The sequence below is a fragment of the Vulpes vulpes genome, chromosome 13 (assembly GCF_048418805.1).
Source record: "Vulpes vulpes isolate BD-2025 chromosome 13, VulVul3, whole genome shotgun sequence".
In the NCBI taxonomy this organism is placed as follows: Eukaryota; Metazoa; Chordata; class Mammalia; order Carnivora; family Canidae; genus Vulpes; species Vulpes vulpes.
In genome coordinates this window covers 42,912,811-42,940,645 of record NC_132792.1, presented here as the reverse complement: position 1 = coordinate 42,940,645, position 27,835 = coordinate 42,912,811, and the positions used below count along the sequence as shown (strand labels likewise).

The 27,835-nt window shown below is 38.9% G+C and overlaps 1 protein-coding gene across 2 annotated transcripts; it reads left to right on the top strand.

The window, feature by feature from the left end:
- Window positions 1-5,114: 5,114 nt before the first annotated feature.
- On the top strand, window positions 5,115-23,641 carry OTUD6B (OTU deubiquitinase 6B). Of its 2 annotated transcripts, XM_026013441.2 has the most exons (7): window positions 5,115-5,381; window positions 7,042-7,193; window positions 10,010-10,090; window positions 14,867-15,179; window positions 17,226-17,287; window positions 20,284-20,390; window positions 21,180-23,641. In XM_026013441.2, the coding sequence occupies exons 1-7, from the start codon at window positions 5,300-5,302 to the stop codon at window positions 21,262-21,264; spliced, it is 882 nt and encodes a 293-aa protein (XP_025869226.1). In that variant the 5' UTR covers window positions 5,115-5,299; the 3' UTR covers window positions 21,265-23,641. The 2 variants fall into 2 exon arrangements, with proteins under 2 accessions (XP_025869226.1, XP_025869242.1); XM_026013457.2 differs by lacking the exons at window positions 5,115-5,381; window positions 7,042-7,193; window positions 10,010-10,090 and adding an exon at window positions 12,732-12,875.
- Window positions 23,642-27,835: the final 4,194 nt, after the last annotated feature.

Genomic DNA, 27,835 nt, shown 5'->3' with positions numbered 1-27,835 from the left:
GAAAGAAGGAAAAACCACTGAGTTCATGGTAACCAGGCACAAGTCTTTCAGGACCACTGCAGTGACCCCTTAATTCTGTGAGGGTTATCAGTGTTGTACCCTCTCAAGGCTGAAATGTAAATATGGCTCCCCAAATTCTAGTTGGAAATTTCACAAAAACATACTGAATTATAGTCCATATTCATTTTTTTGCAGGTTCTGCATGTGAATTTGTTTACTAAAATTAGTAAACCCTCCAATCAATACTTATGGCGCTTTCATGGCATGTACATATGCGGAGTAGCAGCAAATTTGAGTCACCTGACATGGATAGGCCTAGATGATAATACAAGGTGACACTGTCTTCTTGTCTCAACTCTCAGGCTGCAAACAAGTGCCCCTTCCATGACATATTTAGTGGGGTTTTCACATTTCTGTGCTTTTTCTTGGTGATTTTGCTGTTTAAAATGGCCTAAGAATAATGTTGGGTGGTGTTGGTTCCTAAGTGCATGAAGGCTCTGATGTGCCTTACAGAGAAATATTAGGCAAGGTGTCAAGACCATGTATTACAGCGCTGTTGGCTGAGTTTAATGTTAGTGAATCAACAACACATATTTAAGTATCTTAAAACAAGATTAGGTATTGATCAGCTGATTAAAATAATGTGACCAGATGTTCACAGGAACCTAATCTTATCTTTCCCGCTGATGCGATGATACAGTATTCACTAATTCAGTGCTTGAGTGACTTTATTGTCGAATTCAATTGAAACTACAAATCTCAATCTTCTATTCCTCTAAACCTACCCATCAAATACAGGTGTCCCTTAAAGTTTAATCTCCTTTTTCCTTTCTCCTTGTACTTATCATCCTTTTCAGGCTGATTCCTCAAGGCTTCAAATACCATCTTTGAATCAGAAAACTCAAACCTAAAATTTCCAATCTTGACATCTCTTCTGCATTTGGACCTGAGTTTCTAAACATCGGACTTGTCACAAATACGATCAGTATGTTACAAACAAAACTCATTTTTTTCCCCTCCATAAGCCATTTTTTCTGTGTATGTACCTTAACTGAAGTAATGGGCTTTCTTCCTTATCACATAAACCAGAAGTTTATCCTAACAATCTTCTAAGGTGCTATAGTGTGGATGAGGCTAGGATTACATAGCTGACAACATTTACAGCCTTGAAATCAGATTTGGTTCTCATATTTACTATGTGGCCTTAAGCCAATAACTTTTTGAGCCTCACTTTCATGGTTAGTGGACACAGTGAAGGTCTTACTATTTTTCTACTTGAAAGCGTGGTATGTATCCAGAATGGCAGCATCAACACATGGACACATTTAAGAAATACAGGATTTCAGCTTTACCCTAAGTATGTTTTATCATTATTTGCATCTTAATATCTTCAGGCAACTGGTTTGCATATTCTAGCCCACCCTTACTAATACAAGAATGTTATCACCTTCAGGGGAGTACAGCACTGGAGAACTCAAAGTCCTATCTGTAATTTACTAGAGCTGCTGTTCCAATGGTTAATAATCCTATTTATCCACTTGTCACCAATTCTATAGTCAATGAAGGTCTTTTACAGCTTTTATAGAATCTTTGATTTCATCCAGAAACCGTGAACTATCTGCACATGACTTGAATTTAAATCCACTCCATGGTCATTTTATTCACTAGGGAGAGGCTTATTATTATTAGACAGGCTCAGTCGTTACCATTTTAAATTGTCCTCCAAGATTTCTAAAGTTTTCCTTGTGTCCTAAATTTACAAATTTTCCAGACAGGAGGAAAACAGGAGTACCAGTCTTGCACTGGTACTGGTACCAGTCTTGCACACTAAGAAAATGTGACCAAATCTTTTGGTTCAAATAGGGACGTTGCAATAGCTTACAATCAAGTGAAAAAACTTATACGGTAACACTGCTTCAGCAAAACTGTTTCTAATACTATTTAGCATTAAGTATTTATAATGTACAAGGCATTATGTTCAGTGAGAAAGTTTTAATTTATTTTATAGTCTACTCCCATGCTGTTATTAACCTGAGGTATGTTTCTAACAAGCTCCCAGGCAATACTGATGTTGCTGAGGACCATAAACCATACAGCAAGAAATATCATATGGAGATCTAAGAGACAAAAAAACCGTGTGTGTATGTGGGGGTTGTGGTGGTGAGAAAAGACTTCGGCTTCTCCCTTTTTGAAAATCAGCTGTTTAGAACTTAAAACTCAACTGGGAGAAATCTGTCCCCAAGATACTAACTGTGGCACTCAGAATAGTTTATATTGGAGAAAATCTACTACTTAGGATGGGAAGGTAACAAACTTTATAAACTCCTGTTATTAAGTCTATCTTAGGTACACATGCCATTGGTTCCCTGTTCCTTGCCTTTTGTACATTCATCCCACTGCATATAATGTGTAACGTCCTTATTGTAGCGTTTCCTAAATTGTGTTTTTCTCTTTGACCCAAATAATTTAAGAACATTCCAAAATTCTAAGTATGTGACTTTTCAGCTTTTAAACTTAGTTTCTAGGCTTCCTTGAAATGTAGTCATTTGTGCAATGTGATCATATATTCAAGTTTTCTCTAGTACAAGACCATTTAGAGAAGTTTCAGGATAATTTGAAGAGAATGCAAATGAAGTAGCAAAGTAACGCATACTATCCACACATTCACATCCCTCCTACTTTATCCTTTTTCATTTACTACAACTGTAAGTGTTGAAGTCAGTGTCCAGGATATGTATTTTAATTAAGAATTACTTTATTAGGGGCGCCTGGGTGGCTCAGGGGTTGAGCGTCTGCCTTCAGGCCAGGGCGTGATCCTGTCTGGGGTCCTGGGACCCAGTCCCGCATTGGGCTCCATGGGAGGAGCCTGCTTCTCCTTCTGCCTGTGTCTCTGCCCCTCTCGGTCTCTCATGAATAAACAAACACACACCTTAAAAAATCTTTTAAAAAAAGAAATTATTTTATTAAATACCTAAAATGAACTATTTTTAAAAATTACCACTCACATCAAGATACTGAACAGTCGGCATATGAACGTGTTATTTACCAAAGATTCTTAAATGCTACATCCTACACTGTGTTGTATACTTTGTTATAGCTTAAATTCTGATAAAAATGTTGCTTCCTACTTCAATTTCTAGGACTTAAAGGTTTCCATTATCTTTAAATTCCTTTAATCCTTTGTTTTATACAAATGTGAACATCACATTTCAGGTTCAGAGAGTCATTTTTGACCCAACTGGAATCTTTTCAACAAGAGTAGTTAGCCTGTTTAAGAGTGTGATGATTCACCTGTACCTCTGTCAATCTATGTTACTTTTAAGGTTTCCTGGCTGTTTTTTTTTTTTTTTAATCAATTCCACTCCAATCCATAAAACCGGTATATTTTATCTGTTAACACTTATCTAACGTCAAATTTACTCAGAAGGAAGCAGCAACTACCGATTTTCCCGAGGCAAGATGTACAGAAGCCAAGGTTTACAGCTACCGTCTCCCCAGCCAGGGATTTGGACATGTTCTTTTTACACTATCAGTATTAACACTATAAACAAACTTTTTACTTATCCCTCCTCTATAATCAAACATAGAGGACCCGAAACTGTGTCCAATTTCCCATTTTACCGAACTAACACTCGGAATGCCTTTACTCTGTCCTGGCCACAGTGACAAAGCCCTTTTCTTTTACTTCTGCTTAGCTGAACAGCAATGCTCGTCTATATCTACATTACACACTACGAACAGTAACATTTGCTCCCTAAATTGAACATTTTAGCACAGCGTTTCCGTTTCAAAGGAGATAAACTTCAGACCCGACTCCGCCATCTCTGCACGTAGTTTCACGACCCTGTATGTTAACAACTTAATAACTTAACCTTAAGAGTACTGAACAAGCTTTAATGCCTCCCCACTCTGGAGTCGCTTCCGTGGGCGGCGGGAACAGAACCAGGCGGGGATGTTAAGGCCGGTGTGTGGGTGATACACCTCCCACCCCTGCATCTGGCAACGCCTCCCACTTGCCTCCGTGTAGAAACCACGACTTCGCTCGCAGGATACACAGCTCTTCATTCAGGAGCATTCTTCCTTGAAACAGTAGACCTTGCACCACTCACTACCTTTGTGCGTCTGGAGCTGCGAGGGGAAAACCGGCGGGGGCGGGAGCGGTGGGGGTGGGTCTGACTTCCAACCCTTTATAGACAACCTGCCTTTTTTTTTTTTTTTCTTTTTAGATAACCTTTCTCCGAATTATTTAACATTTTCTTTCTTTTCCTTCCAGTTTTACAAACGTCGCTACCAGGGTGTGTCTACGTATTGCTTTCTGTCAAGTTTTACTGGTGTTCTACCCACTTTTGGTGTTTGCAGATTTTGACCGGCCTTCAAATCTGGAAAGCTGCCTTTTGGTTCTTTAGCTTTTTTTTCTTTTCTTTTTTTGTTTGTTTTTTCGGCTGTGCTGTTTTCAGGTATTTCTGTGCTGTTTCGACGGTTATCTCCCGGGCACGATGCTGGAGATACGCCTCCTCTCCGCTTCCATTTATTTCTCCTTTTTTCCGGCGTCCGGGTTCTCCGGGGTCGTATTCGCGTCGGCAGCTCGATTCTGGGACCGGACGAGCGCGCCCGCCTCCGCTCTCGCTCTCAAGACCCTGATGCTCCTCAGGCGCTCTCGCATCAGCCTCTTTATGACCGGGCACAGGTCGGCGAGCTGCCCCGCCCCGTAGCTCTCCAGGCTTCCCAGCTCTTCCGTGTCCAGAGGCGGCATTTTCTCGATTCCAAGCGGTCTCTTCCGAGCTCAGCTAGGACAACCTTTAAAACAAATACACAGAACTTAACCACCGCCATTCGACCGAGTGGGCCCACAGCGTCCCACTGGTCATCACCAGTCTGTTACTCAAACGGCTTCTCCCCCTCGCTTACCTCCCGAGCAGCCTTTCTCGGCAACGGGACCGAAAGCCGGCAATCTAACCGTCGCTGCCCAGCGCGCGGCGCGACAGGAAACACCCAACATGGCGTCCGTGGCGTCATCACCGCGCGCCTCACGTCAGAACCAATCGGCTGTCGTGATCGCGCCCCGCCCCGCCCCGTCCGAGGGGGAAGGGGCAGGTCCGGGAATGCGCATGCGTGCGTCCCCGCGCCGCTCCCTTCCGTCCAATGACTCGGCTCGGCTGCGGAGCCGCCTGGGAGGCGGGGCTGGGTCGCGGCCGCGGCCAATGGGGCCCCGGGTGAAGGGTGAGGGTGGAAGTGCCGGGCCGCCCGGGCTGCGGCCTCTGCCGGCGCGGGTGCGCGGGTGCGCGGCTTCCCGGTCGTCATGGAGGCGGCGTTGGCCGAGGAGCTCGATGAGGAGGAGCAGCTGGCGAGGAGGCATCGCAGAGAGAGGAAAGAGCTGCAAGGTGACGGGGCGGGCGTCCCCGGACGCGGCGGAGGGGCGCGCGGCGGGCGGTCCTGCGGGGCCCCGGGAGCCCCCCGCCCCCGCCCCGGAGGGGCCCTCGCCGCCAGGCCTTCGGGAGCTCCGGTGCCCCGGCGCGCCGAGACCCCCCCGGCCCCGCCCCCGCTGACCCTGCCTGCCCGCTGCCCCGCCCCCCCCCCCCCCCCGCCCCCCCCTCCCCGCGGCCTCCCGAGACGCCTGCGCTCAGTCCCGAGGTCTCGGAAGGATGTGGTCGGAGCTAACCCGAGACGTTACCCCCCCCCCCCACCGCCCTCCCGTCACCCTGAACACACGTGCGGGGCGGGGGATGAGATCGAGTCATTGATTGATTGATTGGACACGTGCGGTTCGGGTGACGAGATTGATTCATTGATTGGACACGTGCGGTTCGGGTGATGAGATCGGTTCATTGATTGGACACAGGTGCGGATCAGGTGATGCAATCGATTCATTGATTGGACACGTGCGGTTCGGGTGATGAGATTGATTCATTGATTGGACACGTGTGGTTCGGGTGATGAGATCGGTTCATTGATTGGACACAGGTGCGGATCAGGTGATGAGATTGATTCACTGATTGGACACACGTGCGGATCAGGTGATGAGATCGATTCATTGATTGGACACAGGTGCGGTTCGGGTGATGAGATCGGTTCATTGATTGGACACAGGTGCGGATCAGGTGATGAGATCGATTCATTGATTGGACACACGTGCGGTTCGGGTGATGATTGATTCATTGATTGGACACGTGCGGTTCGGGTGATGAGATCGATTCATTGGACACACGTGCGGTTCGGGTGATGAGATCGATTCATTGATTGGACACACGTGCGGATCAGGTGATGAGATTGATTCATTGATTGGACACACGTGCGGTTCGGGTGATGAGATTGATTGACTGATTGGACACACATGCGGATCGGGTGACGAGCTTGAACAGACCTGGGGATTGGGTGATGAGGAAGTTGGTTGATTGGACAGACGTGTGGATAGTGATGAGATTGATACACGTGCGTATAGGGTGAGGAGATTGAACAGACGTGCCGATCAGGTGATGAGGAGATTTATTGATTGAACAGACGAACGGTTGGGTTGATGAGATTTTATTTATTTATTTATTTTAATTTTTATTTATTTATGATAGTCACAGAGAGAGAGAGAGAGAGGCAGAGACATAGGCAGAGGGAGAAGCAGGCTCCATGCACCGGGAGCCTGATGTGGGATTCGATCCCGGGTCTCCAGGATCGCGCCCTGGGCCAAAGGCAAGCGCCAAACCACTGCGCCACCCAGGGATCCCGATGAGATTTTATTTATTGAATAGACATAGGGTTCGGTTGTTGAGGAATTTTATTTATTGAACGGATGATTAGTTTGGTTGAGGAGGATTTTTATAGATTGATTGATTGAACAGACCTACAGTTCGGTTGATGAGGATATTTATTTCTGATCTCTCCGTCTGGGCTCTTCTCTGTAAATGTGTGATTATGTGATCATCCTTCTTGTGTGCATCATTACTTGTCTGCAGCCTTTTCTCCCCTTGCCATCATCCCCTGACTGTTCCTATTTCTCATCTCCTCTTAACCCCTGTGTGGTTGGCCTAATGGTTTTTTGTGGATTTTCAGCCAAAATTCAGGGTATGAAGAATGCTGTTCCCAAGAATGACAAAAAGAGGAGGAAGCAACTCACTGAAGATGTCGCTAAGTTGGAAGCAGAAATGGAACAGAAACATAAAGAAGAACTGGAGCAACTAAAGCTGAATTCTAAGGGGAGAAAAGTATGTCATGTTTCTCTTTGCCTGCGACATCTGAAAGCTGCTTTTCACTATATGAAATCATAGTATTGGAAGAAATGGAAGTCACACAATCATGCTCATGTATCACCTTTCATGACAATTTCTGGGAGCAGGTTTACGTGGGAATGTATTTTTGTAAGGGAGGGCAGCAAAAAAAAAAAAAAAAAAAGGACTCTTCAGTTATGTACTTGCCCCAAAAATGAACAGATTGATAAAGCAGACTAGAGGAAACTTCACCAAATGGAAGTTGGAGGATCAGATCTCTGGCCCCAGAATCGCCATTAAATAGTATTGTAACCCTGGTCAAGTTACTTAAGCTTCCCGAGCATGAACTTCTCCACATATAACATGATACAAATAATGCTGTTTAAGCACAAGAGTCTGTAAGAAAACAATGGGACAGCAAATGTGAGATCATGTTTAGGTTATAAAAGTGCATTATGAACAAGCTGTAACAAATGAAAATTCCCTTTTGTTTCTCGATAAATTGGAGTATGCTCTCATTTTAACTAATATTTATTTCATCATTGTAGTAATAGACATTGTGTGCCAAGGACTTTTAACATATATATATATATATATATATTTTAAAGATTTTATTTATTCATGAGGGAGAGACAGACAGACACACAGGCAGAGGGAGAAGGAGTCTCCATGTAGGAAGCCCGACATGGGACTCAATCCCGGGACTCCAGGATTACACTGTGGGCCGAAGGCAGGTGCTCAGCCACTGGGCCACCCAGGGATCCCCGACTTTTAACATATTATATGCATTATTCTCATGTGATTTTCATAGTAGCACACTATGAGGAACCCAGGAAGTAAATGTAGATAATCCCATTTTTCAAGAGACAAATAGGCTCAGAGAGATTAAGAACTTCCTTCTGAATTCATAACAGCTATTAAGTTGAGAGTTAAAAATCCGGACTGTCTTACTCTAAGATGTGAAATCAGAATTCTGTTATAACTTTGTGTGGTATGGTAGTTTATTGCATGGGTTTGGATATTAAGGATCACAGACTCTGTAGCCTTACTCCATTTTCTTTTTTTTTAAAGATTTTTATTTATTTATTAAGGACAGAGAGCACGTGAGAGAGTGAGCACAAATGGGGGGTCAGGGCAGAGGGAGAGGAAGAAGCAGTCACCCCGCTGAGCAGGGAGCCCCACGTGGATCTCAGTCCGAAGACCCTGAGATCATGACCTGAGCCAAAGGCAAACGCTAAACTGCAACTGAACCACCCAAGCACCCCTCTGTTTTCTGTAGTTAGAAACTTCTTTTGTCTGTACAAAAACTTTATCTTCCATAATTTACTTTTATGTGGTTTATTTTTGGTTTGCTGTTGACAGGGAAAACAACTTGTCTTTACTGATTTACAGTGGTCATTATATTAAACATGGTCTCATTTTCTTTAGCCTTAATAGCTAGTCAGAAGATCCTGGCCTTTTATGCCTTAACGTATTTTATTGCCAAGTAACAAGGCGTGATGCTCCAGGTGTTTAATCGTGTTGTCACAATCTTGGTATTCCTGATTATCTCCCTATCTTTTCAATTAGCGAGATAGTCTGGTTTGCTCTTTCAATTTTCAGTTTTGAGAGTTCTTTCCTAGGTTTCCAAGGACAAAAATGTTTGATTTTTAAGCTACATACTGTTTAATGCTGTTAAAATACAAACTCCTATTTTACTTTGACCCGGTATCTTTTTCATTAACTTAAGCTGCTTTTCTTTCTGAACACTATCTGAATTCTCATGTCATTGCTTTCCAGGTGCTTTGTAGATTTTAGCAGATTCCTCTGAAAAATAAAAGAATTCTAATTTTACTAAAGTTGATATAGCCACTCTTTGAAGTCTTAATCTGATTTTGATATTTTGATACTTTGAGTATAGCCTTGGAGACTGCTGGCTTTTTTGTTGTTAGAGGCCTCATAACTAAGTTACAGTTGCAGTAATAAAATACTAGTTCTTAACGTTAATCATTAGACTAGCATCTTTCTTCTTCCCCAAACACGATAGCCATTTGATGATTAAGATTGGTCGGGATATTTCAACAGTGCATTAACTTTTCTACCTGTAGTTATCAGTTTGTAGATGGGAGAGGATAGAGAAAGCTCAACAGTATTCATCAGGTTCTGGCTAATTGAGATGGAGAAAGGCCTTTGCTGCCACATTTGAGGTTATGAAGGCAGTAATGACCTGAGCCAGCACATGATTTTATTATTTTCTTTTTTTAAAGATTTTATTTATGTGAGAGAAAGAGTGCGCATACTATGTGTGCACAGGGGGAGGAGCAAAGGATGAGCAGAGGGAGAGGGATAAGCAGACTCCCCACTAAGTGTGGAGCCTGATGCATGGCTCTCTTTCAGGACTCTGACATCATGACCTGAGCCGAAATCAAGAGTCTGACGCTTAACCGAGTCACTCAGGTGCCTCAGGACAGGACCTTAAAAATTTTATAAGTACTCTCAGCATTTAGAGAGGGGAAAGGTGAACTCCTCAATGAGTTGGCACTCACAGCAAGTATTCATATTAATGGAGTGGAAATTTCTAGAAGGAAGGAAAGCCTGCAGGGATGAGCATTATCTTTGGAGATCTCTAACAAGACTTTCTGGGAATCTGATGAATTCTCCCTTAAAAATAGAAAAAGACAAATCCATGTCACGTACTGTTGCATCTAGTACTGTCATTCAAATCTGAATTGTGGGATTACACATATTTGTGATTTTCAAAAATATAATCTAATACTTTAAAAAATAACTTGAAAGTACTTATTATTAACTTGTAATACTTTTGTTTCCTTCAGATAGATTCTGTTGCGGTTAACATTTCAAACTTGGTTCTCGAGAATCAGCCACCTCGGATATCAAAAGCACAAAAGAGACGGGTATGAATGTCATGTCACCAAGTAATTAAGTTAGTGCTATACGTTTATTCTATATTAGGTGTTGTATAGCCAAGGAATAGGAAAAGAAAATGTTGGAATTTCTTGTCAAAGGACCTGAACTAACATTTATTAAGCACTTGCTAGGTGCCAGATACAGTGCTAGGCATATAGATTATATGAGATATCATTTAGTCCTGATTATAATCCTGAGAAGCAGATTCTTATCCTCATTTTAAAGAGAAGAAAATATGGCTAAGCAATATAAAATAACACATTCAGCTTCCAGGTCTCCTAGAGAGTAGGGACAGGAAGGGGGTGTGCAAAGGATATTTTTTACAAATATATTATCCCAGACTTCATAATCTTCACATTGTGGGCCCAGGTGATTCTGATGCACAGTTTTGGTTAAAAACTATAGTAAAAAGTGGTGAAACAAGGCTTTGAATCTAGAAATTAAGCAAGATACACAGGTGTAACAAAATTCTCAGGATTATGCAGGTATCTTTGTAATGGTTAGTTGCAGTGAAAATTCAGAGAAGGAAACGTTCATTTGTGCCAAGTATTAAATAATGAGTTGGAATTTTAAGAAAGTACAGTTATTTAAGTAGGATGTTTGAAGCAGGAGAAACAGCATGCACAGAAAAAAAATGTGAGCATGAAATTTTCCATTATTGGAGAGCTATAGGGAAGCTGATTAGTTGGAAGTAGTGAGTTCATGAAATCAAAATTACAGGAATGATATTAGATTAGGTAAGGGCTGTTCATTTGGAAAAAGAAGGGATTTAAATCCAGTACGTTTAGTTCCAAATGTTGTTACTAACACTTGATGTTTTATAGGATTTTTTATTTTTAAGCTAACTTAGCATTTTATAATTTAGTAGTACCTAATTTAATAGGACATGGTGTTTGGTGTCAGACATGAAGGTTTTAATCTTACTATTTCGGTTTGGGGTAAGATTCTTCACCTTTTTAAACCTCAGTTTCATGTGTATAAAATGGGGGAAATAATACCTACTTTATAGAGTTGTTGTAAGTATTAAATACTGTACTGTTTCCAAAGCCCTAACACAAGGCCTGGAGAGCTAGTAGGTTAGCAAATGATAGTATTGTTTACCATGTTCCGTCTTGCATAGTGTGCCTCTTAGAAATTCAAGCCAAGATCGAGTCTTTTTTGTTGTTTGAAAGTTGATTAAGTTGCAAATTGTCAAACGTTTCTCATACGTATGTAGGATTTTATTTTCTTGAGTAAATATTACAATTATGAATGTCATAAAATCATAGACTTTGTGGTATCTTGGAAGTTAACCTGTTTTAACTTCCTACTTATGATGTGTATTCTCTTTGTGCTAGCCTTATAGTTGTCATCTAGCTTCTATAGATCAAAAGCAAAGGTCAGAATTTTTGCTTGGCAGTGGCATAACAAAATACTTGTTGAATTGGCTCTATTTAGTAATTGATACATCTTAAGAGTAGCCTATTTAATTCTGGAAAACGAAGGTTCCCAACTCCTTCTTGTCTTTATCAAATCTTACTCATCCCCAGCCGGACTCTTAGGCAACAAAACAACTCCCTTACTTTTCCCAAACATTTTGTTACTTTTCTCCTAAGATACTGCATAGCTGAAATGCATACCTTTTCAACCTTTTTTAACAAAAAAATTAGTATCTTCCCATAGTCACCTGCTTAAACACTTGGCAGAGAAAACACTCTAGAATTAATGCCTAAAGTTTTTTATTGCTTTGTTATGTTAATAGTATTAATAGTAATATTATTAATAGGATTCAGAACTGAAAACACTTAGGTTTATAATACAGTTTATATATACCTGAACTTTTTTCCCCCACCAAAGTCACCAAGTAAAATAAAAAGCCAATTAGTTTATTGTGTATATCTTTGGGAGAGATACCATTCTCTCTTAGAAAAACATGACAAAACTTTATGAAGATTTATTATTGGAATACTGTAGAGCAAATATCTTATTTTATTTTATTTCCTTCAGCAGACTTCAGTGAAGGAAGCTTTTCTGTATGCTGCAAAGAGCCCAAAGTAGAACTTAGAAGAATTTGGTTCCAAAAATAGGAAATTTGGGAGCTGGAATGAGATCTGGTTCAATTTCTTTATTTTACACATGAGAAAGCTGAAGCCCAGTTGTCTCAGTGGCAAACTGAAGTTTGATAGAAACCCAGGACGAGTACCCAGGTCTTAAGATTTCTCTTCAGAGTTGATTTAGCTGCATTACCATATTGGACGTAACTCTAGTTTTACTGACAGTATATTAATGAGTTAATTGCTGTTTTCACCCTAAGTACCTAAGTATGTGTTTTCATTAGATTTAATTGTTGCCATTCTGTCTTCAGCACTAGGGCTGTAGCAACCACAGTGCCTAGCGCCATTGGGAAACTAGGAAACTATCGGTGGCTGGGAAGAGAATCCAATAAATTTCCCACCTTGTGCCCTCGAAAGAAAACACAATTGCTGTGTAACACTGAAGCAGAACTTGAGGGCAAAAGTGAAATGCTTAGATTAGTATTTTAGAGGATTAAATGGTTTTGCAGATAGTATAAAATTCCACTCTTCTAGTACTAGTATATGACATAATTAACTCCAGCTCCCATCTGCTCCAACTTTTATTCTGATTTAGGTGCCTGGATAGAAGGAGCGCTCTGTGTTGTCCTTGGTCCCACTCTGCTTCTAAACCAGCTGTATGGCCTTTGGAAATCTTTCTGCGTGCTGTTTCCTCAGAGGAAAGTGAAAGTGAGGGGTTTTGGATTAGATGATATCCAAGGTGCTTATCCTTCCTCTCCCCCCTGAAAATGTTTTTTAGACTTTTATAAAGTAACAGTGCCACCTTGTGTTTTAAGATTTGTATGCTACTGTGATGCATAGTTGTAGGTATGCAGTGAAATAAATTGGTTCATGTTACTTCTGGCATGGCTGGATTTGGGCACAATAAACTTAAATGGCATATGTTTTATTAGGGAGATAATATGTTTTTTGATTCAGGTAACTTATAAATCACTTTAAGTTCCAGCATAGCACATAGCAGGCAAGTAGTTCAAGTCTGTAACATTAAGTTAAATTGAAATTTGCCTTTCCATTAATTTCTTGTTCCCCAGGGAGGAATGAGAGCTAGGGACGTGAAAATCTTTACTTTTTCTTACTTTTTCCTGGTTTACCAAATCCTTCGCTGTAATTTTCTACCAATATCAAGATTAGTGGAATTTAACTTTTTTTGTTCTCTTAAATTGAAAAGCATTCATGATTTGTATATAGAACATATTCATGATAGAGAATTAGAAAGATGGAGAAAAGCACACATATACACATGCACACACACACAAAACAAAATGTATTTTGTAAACAAAATCCAGACATAAAAACAGAAAACAAAGTAGTGGTTGCTAGAGGGGAGGTAGATGGGGGTATGGGTTTGGGGGGAAAACAACTTATTTTGTAATCCTATGATCCAGAGAAAAGCACTGTAAATATTTTGTGTATATCTAATTTTTAAACAATATATAAATAGATTTAACATATATTAATTATATACATGCCTTTTTTGCCCCCAACCTCCTCTCTTAGCATGTTTTTATGGTACCCTGGCTATACGATCCTTATTTAGCTATGAAACATACAGTGCTTTCTTGCTTTGATCCTTGCTAGTATAACCGTCAGAATTTTTTTCCCTCATTTTTCTTACCTTCCCACTCTACTTCCTATCCATCCTCATGTCACAGATCTCATTGCCCTACCCTCACCCCATCTTTGCATATGTTGCCATGGGAAGAGCTTCTCTGAGATTTGAATAAGGAAAGCACATTGCAGAATGTAATATTATACCATTTTTCTTAAAATATTTTTTTCTATACTTCTTTATGAATACATCTGTTTTTGTTAAAACGCTTAGAAAAAAATTTACAAAGATACACACCAGACCTCTAGAGCAGGCACTGAAATAGGCAGTGGTCCTTAGGGGGACTTCAGTCTATCTGTAACATTTTAATTTTTTTTTTTAAGATTTTATTTATTAATTCACGAGAGACAGAGATAGAGAGGCAGAGACACAGGCAGAGGGAGAAGCAGGCTCCATGTGGGGAGCCTGACGTGGGACTCGATCTGCGGACTCTAGGATCATGCCCTAGACTAAAGGTGGTGCTAAACTGCTGAGCCACCTGGGCTGCCCAACGTTTTAATTTTTATAAGAAAAATGTTTTTATCTGTTGCTTTGATTAAATGTGTATGCCTGTGTGTGTGTGTGTGTGTGTTTGTGTATGCACTGTTTTTTTTCTTTTTTCTTTAGGCTAGATAAATAGAATTCCTGTACCATCTAAAGGCTTTGGCATATTGATGCCTCCCTGGTGATTTAGCATGTTAATGCCCTAGTAGTTGAGTGATAAGAAGCTTGGATTAGCTTGGCATAAATATGATGATGATGTTGCTTTAAGGCCTAGGATAACTTAGTCTTAATGCAGTACTTTAAAATCAGTAAGTAGAATTTTTAGAAACTTGTCATGTAGTTTTTAAATAGACTTCAAAGAAAAATTTAAAGCCTTTTTTTTGTCCTAGTACAGAGCTTGGTGTTGGGTACATGCAGATGAGAATAAAGGAAGGAGTTCATAGTATAGAAAAGTTTGTAAGTGATGAGATCATCAATATGATAATGCTTGTGGGAGAAGGAAGATGGTAGGAAGTTTTGAGAGTCTTACATTTCTGTCTTCTCAATCAATGTAAAATAGTCCTAATTATTTGTGAATTAACTTTCTTCTATTCTCCTAGGACAAAAAAGCTGCATTGGAAAAGGAGCGAGAAGAAAGGATAGCTGAAGCTGAAATTGAGAACTTGTCTGGAGCTAGACATATAGAAAGTGAAAAACTTGCTCAAATATTGGCAGCTAGACAGTTGGAAATTAAACAGATTCCGTCTGATGGCCACTGTATGTACAGAGCCATTGAAGATCAGCTGAAAGAACAGAAATGCCCCTTGACTGTGGCTGCCTTGAGAAGTCAAACTGCTGAATATATACAAGGCCATGTGGAAGACTTTCTGCCGTTTTTAACAAATCCTAATACAGGAAATATGTATACTCCAGGTAATCTAATTTTCCAATTTTCCCCCACTTTTTCTACCTAACACCCCCCCCCCCCCGTCTTGGCTGTTAAAATGATTCCTGGGATTGAGAAGAAGAAAAACCTGTGATCATTATTATGGAGGGAAAAAAAATCTCAAAATTTAGGCAGAATTAATTTTTATTATTTTAATAGATACTAGTACATTTTGCTTGTTAAGATCTTTTAAGTACTTAACCACTCTTTGTGGCTAAATATATTGTTTTATTTAAGATAAAAATGGGAATAGCATTATTATCGAAAAAATTGTAAGTTCACATGTCACAGATTTGGGTGTAGAGCAAGGTAAGCTTTGAGTAGTCTATGGACATATAAGGCCCCAGGACCATAAGGAGAGAATGATTGGGAAAACAAAATTCTTTCATCTTGTATTTTGGGAGATTTAATTTTCTCCATAAGCCATATATTTAGGCAAAATTTGACTTTGCAAAACCAAAAATAAGTCATTTAATAACCTGCCTTATTATTCTTTATAATACTGTTAATAAGGTAAAATATTCATGGAGAGGTTAAAAAAAAAAGCACAACTAGCAAGTAAAGGAGACCAGGTGAAAGCCTGAGAGTTTTGGGGGGAGTCAGGGGTATAACAGGCAAGTTAGTCCTTATGAGAAGACTGCAAGGTGTGGTGGTATCCCTTGGGAGCAAGTCATACGGCCAGGATGGGCTGGACAAGGGAAGGTTAAGGTTGGCTTTCTTTTAACGGAATCTCTAACTCTGCTAGTTGCAGGGCACTGGAAAAGAAGTGGCAACTCCGCATGCTGAATTTAAGAAAAAGATAAAAGACATAATTTCTTAATCATTCAGCCAATATTTATTGAAGGCCATTAAGTGCCAGGGACTGTTCTAGGTGCTGTTCTGAGCATGGGGGATATAGCAGTGAATGGGGCAAACACACAGGACACAAGTTTTCTGTAGATGCCCTTAATTGTTTTCCCTTCCTCTAAACAGGGAGGCTGTTAGTTTCCCATTTTAACTTTCTGTATCAAAGTGTGTATACTTGGGACCTGGGTGGCTCATTCAGTTAAGTGGCTGCCTTTGCCTCAGGTCATGATCCCAGAGTCCCCAGCTCCCTGCTCAGTGGGGAGTCGGCTTCTCCCTCTCCCACAGCATCTCCTCGCATGCACACTGTGTTCTCTCTCTCATTCTCTCTCAAAAAAGCAAAAAAACTTTTTAAAAAAGTACATATGCTCAAAATGTGCCATTAAACTGCAATTAGCTCTTTACGTCCTCTCATGACTGATCTAGGAAGCCCTTTCTTTGGGTAGAACTGATACTGAAGTAAATAAGGTGTAAATGCTTTCAAAAATAGCAAGTGGAAGCCCTGTTTGCTGCTATTGCTGGGAAAGGAATTTCCGCTCATTGCACTTTTACCCCAGTTCTCTTCTCACATGTCTTTTTTTTTTTTTTTTTTAAGATCTTATATATTTATTAATGAGAGATACACACACAGAGAGAGAGAGAGAGAGAGAGAGAGAGAGAGAGAGGCAGAGGCAGAGGCAGAAGCAGGCTCCATGCAGGGAGCCCTACACGGGTCTCGATCCCGGGTCTCCAGGAGCAGGCCCGGGGCTGAGGGTGGCGCTAAAGTGCTGAGCCACCCGGGTCACCTCTTCTCACATGTCTTAATGGGTTCTGACAGTAGACCTGATTTAGTTGTTCAGTGTATTTTTTCAGATGCAGGTCTGGGCTTTAAAATACTATGTCAAGGTAGTGAATATGGTGGCCATTTGGGGGTTGCTTGGGTAAACAGAATAGCCTTGTTATGTCGTGAAGGTCCCTGGGCTTCAGTCTGAGAGAGAGAAACAGAAATGAATTGCTTTGCTCTCAGATGGAGAGGTGGTACAAAGTTGGAGCCATCTGGGAAGTGGATTAAATTCTCCAGAGCGCAGGGAAGAGAAACGAGAAAGGTCACAACTTGAGCAATGATCAGGAATTGTGGAGCCTACAAAAGGGATCTTTTAAGTTATGTATGAAAATTATTTTAAGTGCTATATTCTCATTTTTCTCTACAGAAGAGTTTAGAAAGTACTGTGATGATATCGTCAACACAGCTGCATGGGGAGGTCAGCTTGAGGTAAGTTTGTAACTATTCATGGCATTTGTGGATCGTTAAGATTATCTCTAAATCTCATGTAGCATTCAGACATTTTTCAGATGATCCCAGTTTCTCATTGAATATCCCTTTTCTTTACGTATTTGCTTTTTCTCTACTGATGAAGCACTGAAATAAGGAGTTAACGTTCTTAGACTTGTGGTTAAAGTATGTATCTATGGGAAGTAAAGCCCTATTTCATTTTAAATAGCCCAGTGTTTGATCTGTGGGTTGATGAGGCTAATGTTGCCTCTGTGTGTTTGCATTTGTGATGCTGCTCCTGGCAATATATTTGATTTTCTTGGACTTACAGAAGTGAAGATTTTTTCAAGTACAGTAAAACTGACCCTAGTAGCTCAGCTGATGATGATCAGTATTGTAAAGTAGCATCCATTACCTCAGAAATTTGAAAACTATTTCAGCTGACCCTAGTAGCTCAGCTGATGATGATCAGTATTGTAAAGTAGCATCCATTACATCAGAAATTTGAAAACTATTTTTCTGTGAAATTACAGGTCAGATCCTACCACAATACATTACGATTGGAATTTCAGTTGATACTGACTTCAAAGCAGTATTTGATGCATTAAAATTCACATCAGGAAGGAAATCAGTAGGAAATCAGTGTGTTCAGTCACTTGTAGGGAGTTAATCAGGATTTTTTTTTTTTTAAAGCTTTAACTTATTTGATTAACTTATTGTTAACTTTGTTTCATTAAACAAAATGAACAAAACACCTAATTGGTCCAAGTGGCAGCCCAGGGTATTTGAAAGTCAGGGAATGAGAGAGAAAGCCCTGAGTTTGGGTCTTGGCTTTCCTTCTACTTCTCAGTTTGGTGACCCTAGGGAGTCAGCCAACCTCCTGAGCTTGAGTTTCCTAATTGAGTGGGGGTCGTAAACCACTGGTGTGTACTTGGTAGGTCATTGTGGCTTGGAGTATTTCACTTCTTCAAGAAGTATATATATATTTTTTCCAAGAAGTGTATTTTTTAAAGAAATGATGTGAATGCTTCTTCAAAATCTTTGTTTCAGTAGTGCTGTATTTGTACCTCTTCTGAGCCACCAGAGGGAACTATATGTCCATTTGTTTTGTATGCTTCTCTTGGGTCTCTAAACTGAGGAAATTTTCATTGTGGCTTTGTGACTACATTAGGAGTAAAGATGCTTGAACTTTCTTTTGAGGGTCACAAATTAATGAGAACTAGAGACCTAAGCAAGTCTTCTTAAGTGGAGAAAAAAAATCTTTAAGGGGCGCTTGGGTGGCTCAGTTGGTTAAGTGTCTGCCTTCAGCTCAGATCATGGTCTCAGGGTCCTGGGATAGAGCCCTGTGTTGGGCTCCCTGCTCAGCAGGGCGTCTGCCTGTACCTCTGTTCCTTTACCTGTTCGTGTTCTCCCTCTCAAATAAATAAATAAAATCTTTAAAAAATTTTTTAGGAAAAAACTTTAAAATATCTTTTGACGAACAGTCATAAATTTTTGGTCTGTGAATTCATTTGAAATAAGAGCTGCTGTTTTCACAATGGGGTATATTTAAATTATTAAAGAGAAATTCTTTATATAATTTCAAAAGACTTCAAAGGGATGTTAAGATTTCCAGAAATTGCTTTATGCCATCCATTCCTTGCTGGCTTTTAAAAAAAGTGATATTTCAGTTATAAGGAAAAAATGTCCCAAAGGAACATTTTATGAGATAGAATATGGGATTACGTTTGCTACTGTGCAGCATAGGATTTTCTTCATATTCCTGAAATAATTTCTTCGTTAAAACTTCTAAAAGGACCATGCTCTAGACAGAATGTTCTTATAATCAGGCAAATATATAGATGAGGGCGCTATGATTGAGGACTGTTAAATGATTAATTTCGAACTTGGCCTCAAAGTCACATTTAGTTCAGTTGCAGATCATTTTATTTCCTTATGCTTGACTTAGGACAGGCAGCTTAACCATTCTCTGCCTCAGACTCTAGGTCTTTATTTATTTATTTTTAAGATTTCACTTATTTATTCATGAAAGACACAGAGGCAGAGACACAGGCAGAGGGAGAAGCAGGCTCCATGCAGGGAGCCCGATGCCGGACTCGATCCTGGGTCTCCAGGATCACACCTTGGGCCGAGGGCAGACGCCCAACCACTGAGCCACCCAGGCGTCCCAGACTCTAGGTCTTTTACAGTAGTACATATCACATAGGGTTATTGGATATATGGGATATCCCAGAGGATTGAATTAATTAATACACATAAAGCGCTTTAGTGTGCTTGGTCATGGTAAGTCTAAACAATGTTACTACCAATATTTATTATTATTCATCTAACTTTAAGCTCTAATTCAATAACAAATGGTGTGAAATTAACATTGTGTATTAATCAGATGGAAATTCCATGAAAGTATAGTACAATTTCATATCCGTAACTCATTCTACTTATGCCTTGAAAATTATGGAACAGTGGTTATCAACACTGGTGTATGTTAGAATCATCTGGAAAGGTTTACAAAAAAATAATACATCTCAAAACAAAAAAAATACACCTCCTACTCTTACCTATTCTTTCTCTCCTTACCCCCAACACCTCCCAAATTGTAATTGATTTGGTCTAGTGCCTGAGCAATAGTATTTTTAAAAACTGGCAATATTCAAAAGTAGAAAGACTAGTATAATGAATCCAATCTACCCATGTCCTCACTTCATTAACTATGATATTGCTATTTCTTAAAAAGCTGTTGCGCAGCCAGGGCTTAAAACTTCTGCATTTGATTTAATAACTCTTATATTTGTTTTTTAAAAATTATGTATTAAAAAATAAAATAAAAAATAAAAATATGTATTAAGTGTCCACTATGTGGCAGGCTCTTGGTATACAGTGAGGAATAGAATATTCCTTGATCCATCCTGGATGATGTTTGCCCATACTCAATAGTTTATGATTTGAGTAAGATTTACCTTTTTATTTTCCTTACTAATACATTTTCTTTCCTTTAGCTAAGAGCCTTGTCTCACATTTTGCAAACACCAATAGAGATAATCCAGGCAGATTCTCCTCCTATTGTAGTTGGTGAAGAATATCCAAAAAAACCATTAATACTTGTGTAAGTACCTGGAAATTTCTACTGTTATGTGTTTCATAGTAAGACAAAAAAAATTATTCAAAGATTTTAGGTTGTGTATGTTGATTAATCAGGAAAAAAATCCAGCTGCATTAATTATGCTTATTTTATGTTAAAGGCAATTATGGAATTAGAAAGCACCATCAATATGTGATTTAGATAAGTGTTAAAAAACTTCTAGTGGTTTATTCTTGTGTATGAATTAAGAATAAAATCATTTCTAAAGGTTACAGATTTTAGCATTAGTTTTCATATTTTCCCGGTTTCACACGAATGAAATGCTGTTTCAACAAGTGTAAAAGCTGAAATGTATTCATGTTGCCTAATTGTTTATTCCTTAGAGATTTTAAAAATTTATATTGTAGAAGTATTTTACATGAATGAGAATTCTTCGCTCAAACAAAGCATGGAGAATTTGCTTTTGGTTTTAGTGTTTATTAGCCAAACCTACAAAGGTAGTCATTAATGGCTTAGATTTAGGTGAAAATTTAAGCTTATTGAGCACTCAGCATTGTAGTATTTCCCTTTACCCCCCAGTGATTGTGTATTCCCTGACTTAAACTCAGTTACAGAGTTAGTGAACCAGATTTTACGGATTGCTGATGCTTTTCAAATGGTGTTGAACTTTTAAGTAATATGTCAATGAAGTCTTTGAATGATACCCCTGTGGAGTGATTCATTCAGAGTGTTTGGTTTTATATACATAATAAACATTTATATACAATGAATTAGTTTTGTCTAAACTACTCATTTCTCCTTTTCTCATTTCAGATATATGAGACATGCATACGGCTTAGGAGAACATTACAATTCTGTTACACAGTTGGTGAACACAGCTACTGAAAATTGCAGCTAGTTTACAAAATGTTGCACAATTATGTTTTAGTACAGTGTGCTGATCTGACTATTCTTACAAGTGCTGGGTTGTTCTAACATTACTGAAAAACACAACTACCTTAAATCAGTTTTATGGCAAAGCTACTAAGAGACTTTAAAAAATGTGTCAGCGATAAACTTTAACCAGTGTTCCCTCAGTGGTATTTTAAAAACACTTGTGAGTCAGTTTTGGAGAACATCATTTACAGACCAAGATGGCACCCTGTTTACTGATACTTTTATTAATATAGTGTCCTGAACATTCTGTTCTGCACTGAAAATAAATTTTTTTTTCTCATTATTAAAAGCTTTCAGTAAGCATTTTAATGTAACTATTCTTGAAGAAATGAAATGACTCGGTCTCTTTGTCATTGCAAATATGTGGTAATGGTGACAGCAAATTTAATTAATGCTTATAAGTGAATCTGATTTCAGTAACCTTGGTACTGATGGGATTAATACTATGAAGCTTTTTATATAACCCTGTCAAAATGCAGCCATAAACCTTGCTTTAATAACAAAAAATTTTAAAATATTTATTCACATGGGAATCAGTTAAGTTTAAGAAATGAGACAAATTCAGAGGTAAATAGGTGTTTCCTATCAGATCAAACCTCTAAAGAATTAGATTAGCCTTTTATTTGTGTGCAAGTAAAGACCTGTCAGATTACTGTCTCTCTCATTTGTTACTCCTTGCTGTTTCTTAAACTTCAGAATAGAATTACTACCATCATTTTTTTTACAGTTTTTTAAATGTCTTTTATTTTTTATTTTATTTTTAATTTTTTAAAGTAATCTCTCTGCCCAACATAGGGCTTGAATTCATGACCCTGAGATAGATAAAGAGTTGCATGCCCTACCAACTGAGCCAGCCAGGAGCTCCATCATTTCTTGATCATCTTCATAACTACAAATTTTTATATCCTTTGTTTTCCTCATCATCACTTAGCTGCTTTGTTTTCTTTGCAGCCTGTTCCACTAAGGAGCAGTTGGTGGTCTTATTCTTTAACTTGAACAAACAGAAGGAGTAGCAATGTAAAAGGGTCCAGGGCCAACTTGACTTCAAATTCTTCCTCGTTTCCAATTTGTCTTACCTCTCTTTTTGTTTCATTCTCTAGGATTAGAAGAAAGCCTTTGTTGTAATTTTAGTTAGCCTTATTAATGACACCTTTCCTTTATTTCAAATATTTGAGAATGTTTATATTATATGTAGGGATGAAGTTGAAGCCCACTGTTTGGGAGCTAAGACTGTATAGGAAAGACAGTATATAATACTTTGTGATATGAATGATTTATCTATCTCAGATTTCAGGTTACTGTTAACACTATTCTAAGAAGACAGTATCCATATATAGAGACATTTCTTATTGATAATGTTTTATGTAACTAAGTATTATGAAGATGAGTCCTATTTGGTTTGATCTATTTTTCTCAAATTAGGAATGAGTATTAAGACTTAGCATCAAGTTTATGATATATTTGAATTTTTGCTCCATGAATGCAACTTAATTTTTGTAAGTTAATACTGAGTTTTATAATATTAAAAACGGGTGTCAGCCTCACATGCCCAGCTGGTGACAATGTGGGAAGCTAGTAGGGATGGGTCAGCTTAGAGCAAGTTAAGTACTGCATGAAGGTATTCCAATTCAAAAGAAGAAAAACCATTCTGTCTGCCAAACAAAATATATTCTGAAGGCTGACTGTTTTGTAATACTTGATCTGAAATTTTTGGGGTCTGAAATTTATAAAAGAATTAAATTATAAAATGCTAAATGGCTTGCCTTTATTATGAAGTAATCTGTTACTTTAAAATCAAAAGATAAGCATTAAGAAATAAAGCAAATATCATGAAACCTAGTTATTACAAATTGCCATCTATATTTAAAATAACATTGGTAGCTATTTTTTTTCTAATAAGATGAGTGGAATTTCCTTGATTATAGGTTTATTTTTATTATTTTTTATTTTGAAACGGCCAATATGCTTATGAGTAAGATTTGTGTGGTCAGCTTCTGTTCTTTCATAAACTTCAGATAAAAATCATTTTAGCTGTAACCAAAAACTGAAGTCTTTAAAAAATGGCAGATGTTAATTTAAAAACAGCATATACTAATTTAGTTTGCTGTGTGATTATGGTCTAATGGAAGTTTCATAAGCTTTCTTTTCTCCTAACTCAGAAAAGTATATGTCAGAGTTTTGGAGTATGTCCTCAGCCAAGAATTTTATCCACTTAACATATGTTTACAAACTTATATAAAGCAAAAAAGAATGTATGTAACTATAGTGAGCAATATAGTTTTGCTCATATTATCTGATGTTTGCCAAAAGAAGAATAAAAGATGTATGAATTAAATCAACATTTGTCCAAATTGTAATTCTTGAATGTTCTTCTCAAATTGTTATAGAATTATATCCAGCCTTTATTTTGTCCTTACATATAATTGAGAATAATACAATTACAGATTCTTGCTTTAAGGGATTTGGAATAAATATATGAAGCATAGCATTATGTCTCAGGACAGAGGGAGATAAAGTGATAGGCATTTAGGCCATGGCTCTTAGAAATCAGGTTGAAGCTTAAAGCCTTTTAGAATGATGAAGGTTTATTTAGGACAAACGAATTCGAAGAATATTCTAAGACTCATGGGTGTTGAAGGAGACCAAGCACCTGTGTACAAGCATGTGAAGCAGTAAGAAGGAAATTTGTGCTGATTAGTGCTGGTACACAATTGTTAATGTATCCTTGGTTGTCATGCATGAACTAGCTGAAGAAGCAGATCTCTTTAGTTTCTGGGAATTTAATTGGGGATTTCATAATGTTTTTACCTTTTATTGAACAAATGAGTGGTTTTCTTCCTTTCCATATGTTTTCACATATTGATTCTTCTTTCCTGTCTTACATCTTGTTTAAAATCCTTTTCCATCTTGCAGAAAAAATATAACTGAAAGGATTTTTATTTATTTATTTCTTTTTTTTAGAGCAAGTTGTAAGAAGTATCCTTTCTTGTTCAGCATTGTTCCCTCGTACGTGAAGGTGTTTGAGCTGCCATTCAGAGTTGAGCACTTCATCCAACTAGCTTCACCTAGCTTATTATCCTGGGCTCGGCATAATCAGCACCAACCTGTCTGTACTCCCGTCCTCCCGGGCTGGGTGCCCCAGTTCATATGTGTTGATTCATAGTAACTGCACACCAGTAACTGGTTATATGTATTTAGTTTACTGCTATTACTTCCCTCTAGTCTCTAAGTGCTTAGAAACAAGAACTTTTTGATTATTAATAAAATACCTAGTACATTGCCTGGCCTCTATAGTAAGTGCTTCATAAATGTTAACAGTCATGAAAATTGAGACGATAGGATATGACACTGAGGAGTTGTCATTAGACTAATGGACCATTAGGACTAGGGAGAGGTATTGACTTAGCACTGTGCTTGCTCACAGAAAGGCTGCTTTCTAATTTACCTAACCCCTGGATGAATTTTTCAGTCTTTTGGTCGGTATAAGGGAGGAACAGAACCCAAGAGAGCTTTCTTTTTTATTCTGATTTGTTAATTTATCTTCATGTATCAATTAGGACAATCGATTTTAACGAATGTACGGAGTATAAAGGTCCTTTGTGATAAGCGTATAAACCAAGGAAATACTATAAACTGTTAACATACTGACTAGGAAGTTCATAGTTGTCTTATTTCAGTATAATTAGGATGACTAGCACACCGTACTGAAGCAAATCACTGCCATTCTGCTGAAATCAATTCTCTGAACAGGGATGACTTAGTCTTTCTCCTGAGTTTTCTTATTATGTTACCCTTATTTTGACAAAAGGAAAATTCTGTTTACTATTTATAATCTTAACCAGTACGGTATCAACACGAGGCCTAAATGAGAACCCAATGCATGAGTTTACTGAGCAAAAATAATTACCCAGTTTTAAAAAGTAAATTGCTGTTTTTGAATCAGACATTCCCCCCCCCCCCCCCCCCGCCCTGAAATCAGAGAGGCGTTCTGCACTTACATCAGAGTTTCTGAGCAATGACACCACAGACATGTTGAGCTAGATAATTTATTGTGAGGGCTGTGCTGTGCATCATGATATATTTAGGAGCATTGCTGGCCTCTACCACTAAATGCCAATAGAACTTTCCATCCAGAGATGTGAGGAAGAAAAATTTCCAGATTTTTAAAATGTCTTCCTGGGGACAAAACTCTACGCCAGTTGAGAACCACTTACTAAATCTTAGGTTTTACTGCTAATGAGATTGGAATGTTCTTTTTTTTTTTTTTTTTTTTTTTTTAATATTTTATTTATTTCTTTGAAGCAGAGCGAGCACAAGCAGGGGGAGCTGCAGAGGGAGAGGGAGAAGCAGGCATCCGGCTGGGCAGGGAGCCCGATGCAGGACTCCGTCTCAGGACCCTGAGATCATGACCTGAGCCTAAGGCAGATGATTACCAACTGAGCCACCCAGGTGCCCAAGATTGGAAAGGTCTAAGGAAAACCATAAAGAATAAAAATTGGGCACATTAGGAAGAGTTCTTTTGTATCTTTGGCAGCTGCCTAATGCTAGATAGACTACATGAACCCCCTTTGAAAAGCTCAGTGGACCTTAACTTTTGCTCTATTTTCATATTGTATCCTCACCCACTGAGATGTGTGTGTTTCACTTCTGAGACCACTGGTGATAGCAGTGAGGATACACTAGTCAGGCTGTGGTAACAAGTCAAAAGTTGGGGTTCCAACAAGGAGTGTTTCTTATGCTACATTTTGCCAGTTGGCTGGGAGCTATGCTCCATGTCTGTGTACTCTGGGACCCAAGCTGTCACTGTCTTAAACTTTTCCAGGAGACAGTATTCTAGAGTCTCACTCCAACAAATTCTGTGGTTCAGAAGAAACACTTGTTTCCATTCGCTGGCTTGAATTTGTCATATGGCCTCACCCAAGCAGGAAAGTACCCAGAGGTACAGCCCTGCCACGCATGTGTCCTTAAGGCAGACAGCTGGAATATTTGGGGAACATCATTAAGGATTTTCACATGTACTGGAAATTTTCACATGTACTGGAATTTGGGATCAGACCTAGATTGAAATCTTGACTAAGTTATTAAACTTGTGCATTTATTTACCCTTCCAGAGCTCCAGTTTGCTTGTTATGAAATAGGAATAACAACATTTACTTAGTAGGGGAATAACAGCAAATATGGAAGTTTAGATAATGAACCTAACATTTCAGCAAATGCTCTATAGTTTATGATAAATATGAAAATAATGGTTATTTTGCTGTGTTTTTTGGTTTTTTTTTGGGGGGGGGGGTTGTTTTGTTTTTGCCCCAAAGTCACCTGGATGGGATGCAGACATCTGATAGAAAGGCTAGTGATTTGTTTTGGAAAAGTGGGGTCGTCAGGGTGGTTCACAAAGCAGAGCCTGAGATGCTGGAATGAGGGGGTATTTCACTGCTGCCCTTGGTATTCAGCTCAGAGGGATTTTCTGTAGCTTGTAGGCTACATTATGAGACTAAGGAAGCATCAGATAGTAAGGTAAAAATTCTTAGAGTATTTGCTTTGCTTCCTATCCATTACCTCAAAGTTTGACATTTATATTCTGTTTGGAATTGAGCTATCAAGATTCTTCATCAGAATAGAATTTTCAGGTTTTGTTACGATATTCTTTAACAAGTTTTTAGGTTTTTTGGATATTATTGGTGAATGAATGTGATTTAAGAAAACACCTTTGCTAAGCTTCACAAGGAATACCCACAACAGTCTGGATTTAATGTCACCACTCCACTGAAACTGCTTCCAAAAGCAGGTACCAGTTGCTCACTTGGCTGTTCTTGTATCTTCCTGGAACTCTCAGCCGCATTTAACAGTGTAGCCCACTCGCTCCTTGAAATTGTCTTGCCATTTGCAACACAATTCTGTTGGTTCCTCCTCTTTAGGCTCTGTTCTGGCTACACCACTTCCCTCCACCTTCTTTCAGGATGTTATCCTTGTTCCTCTTTTCCCCTTGCTGCACCAGAGCTTCTAAACCGGGAGGCCGAGCGCCATGGAGACAGGTATTTTGTTTGAAAGGGATTCAAAGAGAATTCAAAAGTGAATTAGTCGGTAGGATTTAAGAACTGGGGGATTTCACTTAATCCATGTTTCTGCTTCTCGGAGAAATCAGAACTGTCAACACTGGGCCAGGATTTCCCCGTGGCAGCGCTCAGCAAGGGCTGAGCAGTGGATGCGGCCCTTAGCCAGCACACGCACCTGGCTCGCCCCCCGCCTTCCCCAGCTGGCCTGGGAAAGTACAGTTTGTATCTCAGTCAGGGATGCCTCGTTCTCAAGCCAAAATCTTGTTTGGCTTGAGAATCCTCCTCATCATCATACGGTCCCCTCTTAGGTTCACCTTTTTGTTCTTTGATAGACTTTGTCAATGTTCCCTTACGGCGCTTGGTTTTATCTCGCTGTTCTCTTTCCTAATACTTTCATTTCTACTTTTAGTTTTAATAGGTCATTTTCTTCTGTTTTCTATGTATTTAATTTGTGGTAGAAACTTCCAAAATAAATGTATT

Coding starts and splice junctions, on each gene's coding strand:
- OTUD6B (XM_026013441.2), top strand. CDS start 5,300: ATGGAGGCGGCGTTGGCCGAGGAGCTCGATGAGGAGGAGCAGCTGGCG. Junction 5,382..7,041: donor AGAGAGGAAAGAGCTGCAAG/GTGACGGGGCGG, acceptor GTGGATTTTCAG/CCAAAATTCAGGGTATGAAG. Junction 10,091..14,866: donor CAAAAGCACAAAAGAGACGG/GTATGAATGTCA, acceptor CTATTCTCCTAG/GACAAAAAAGCTGCATTGGA.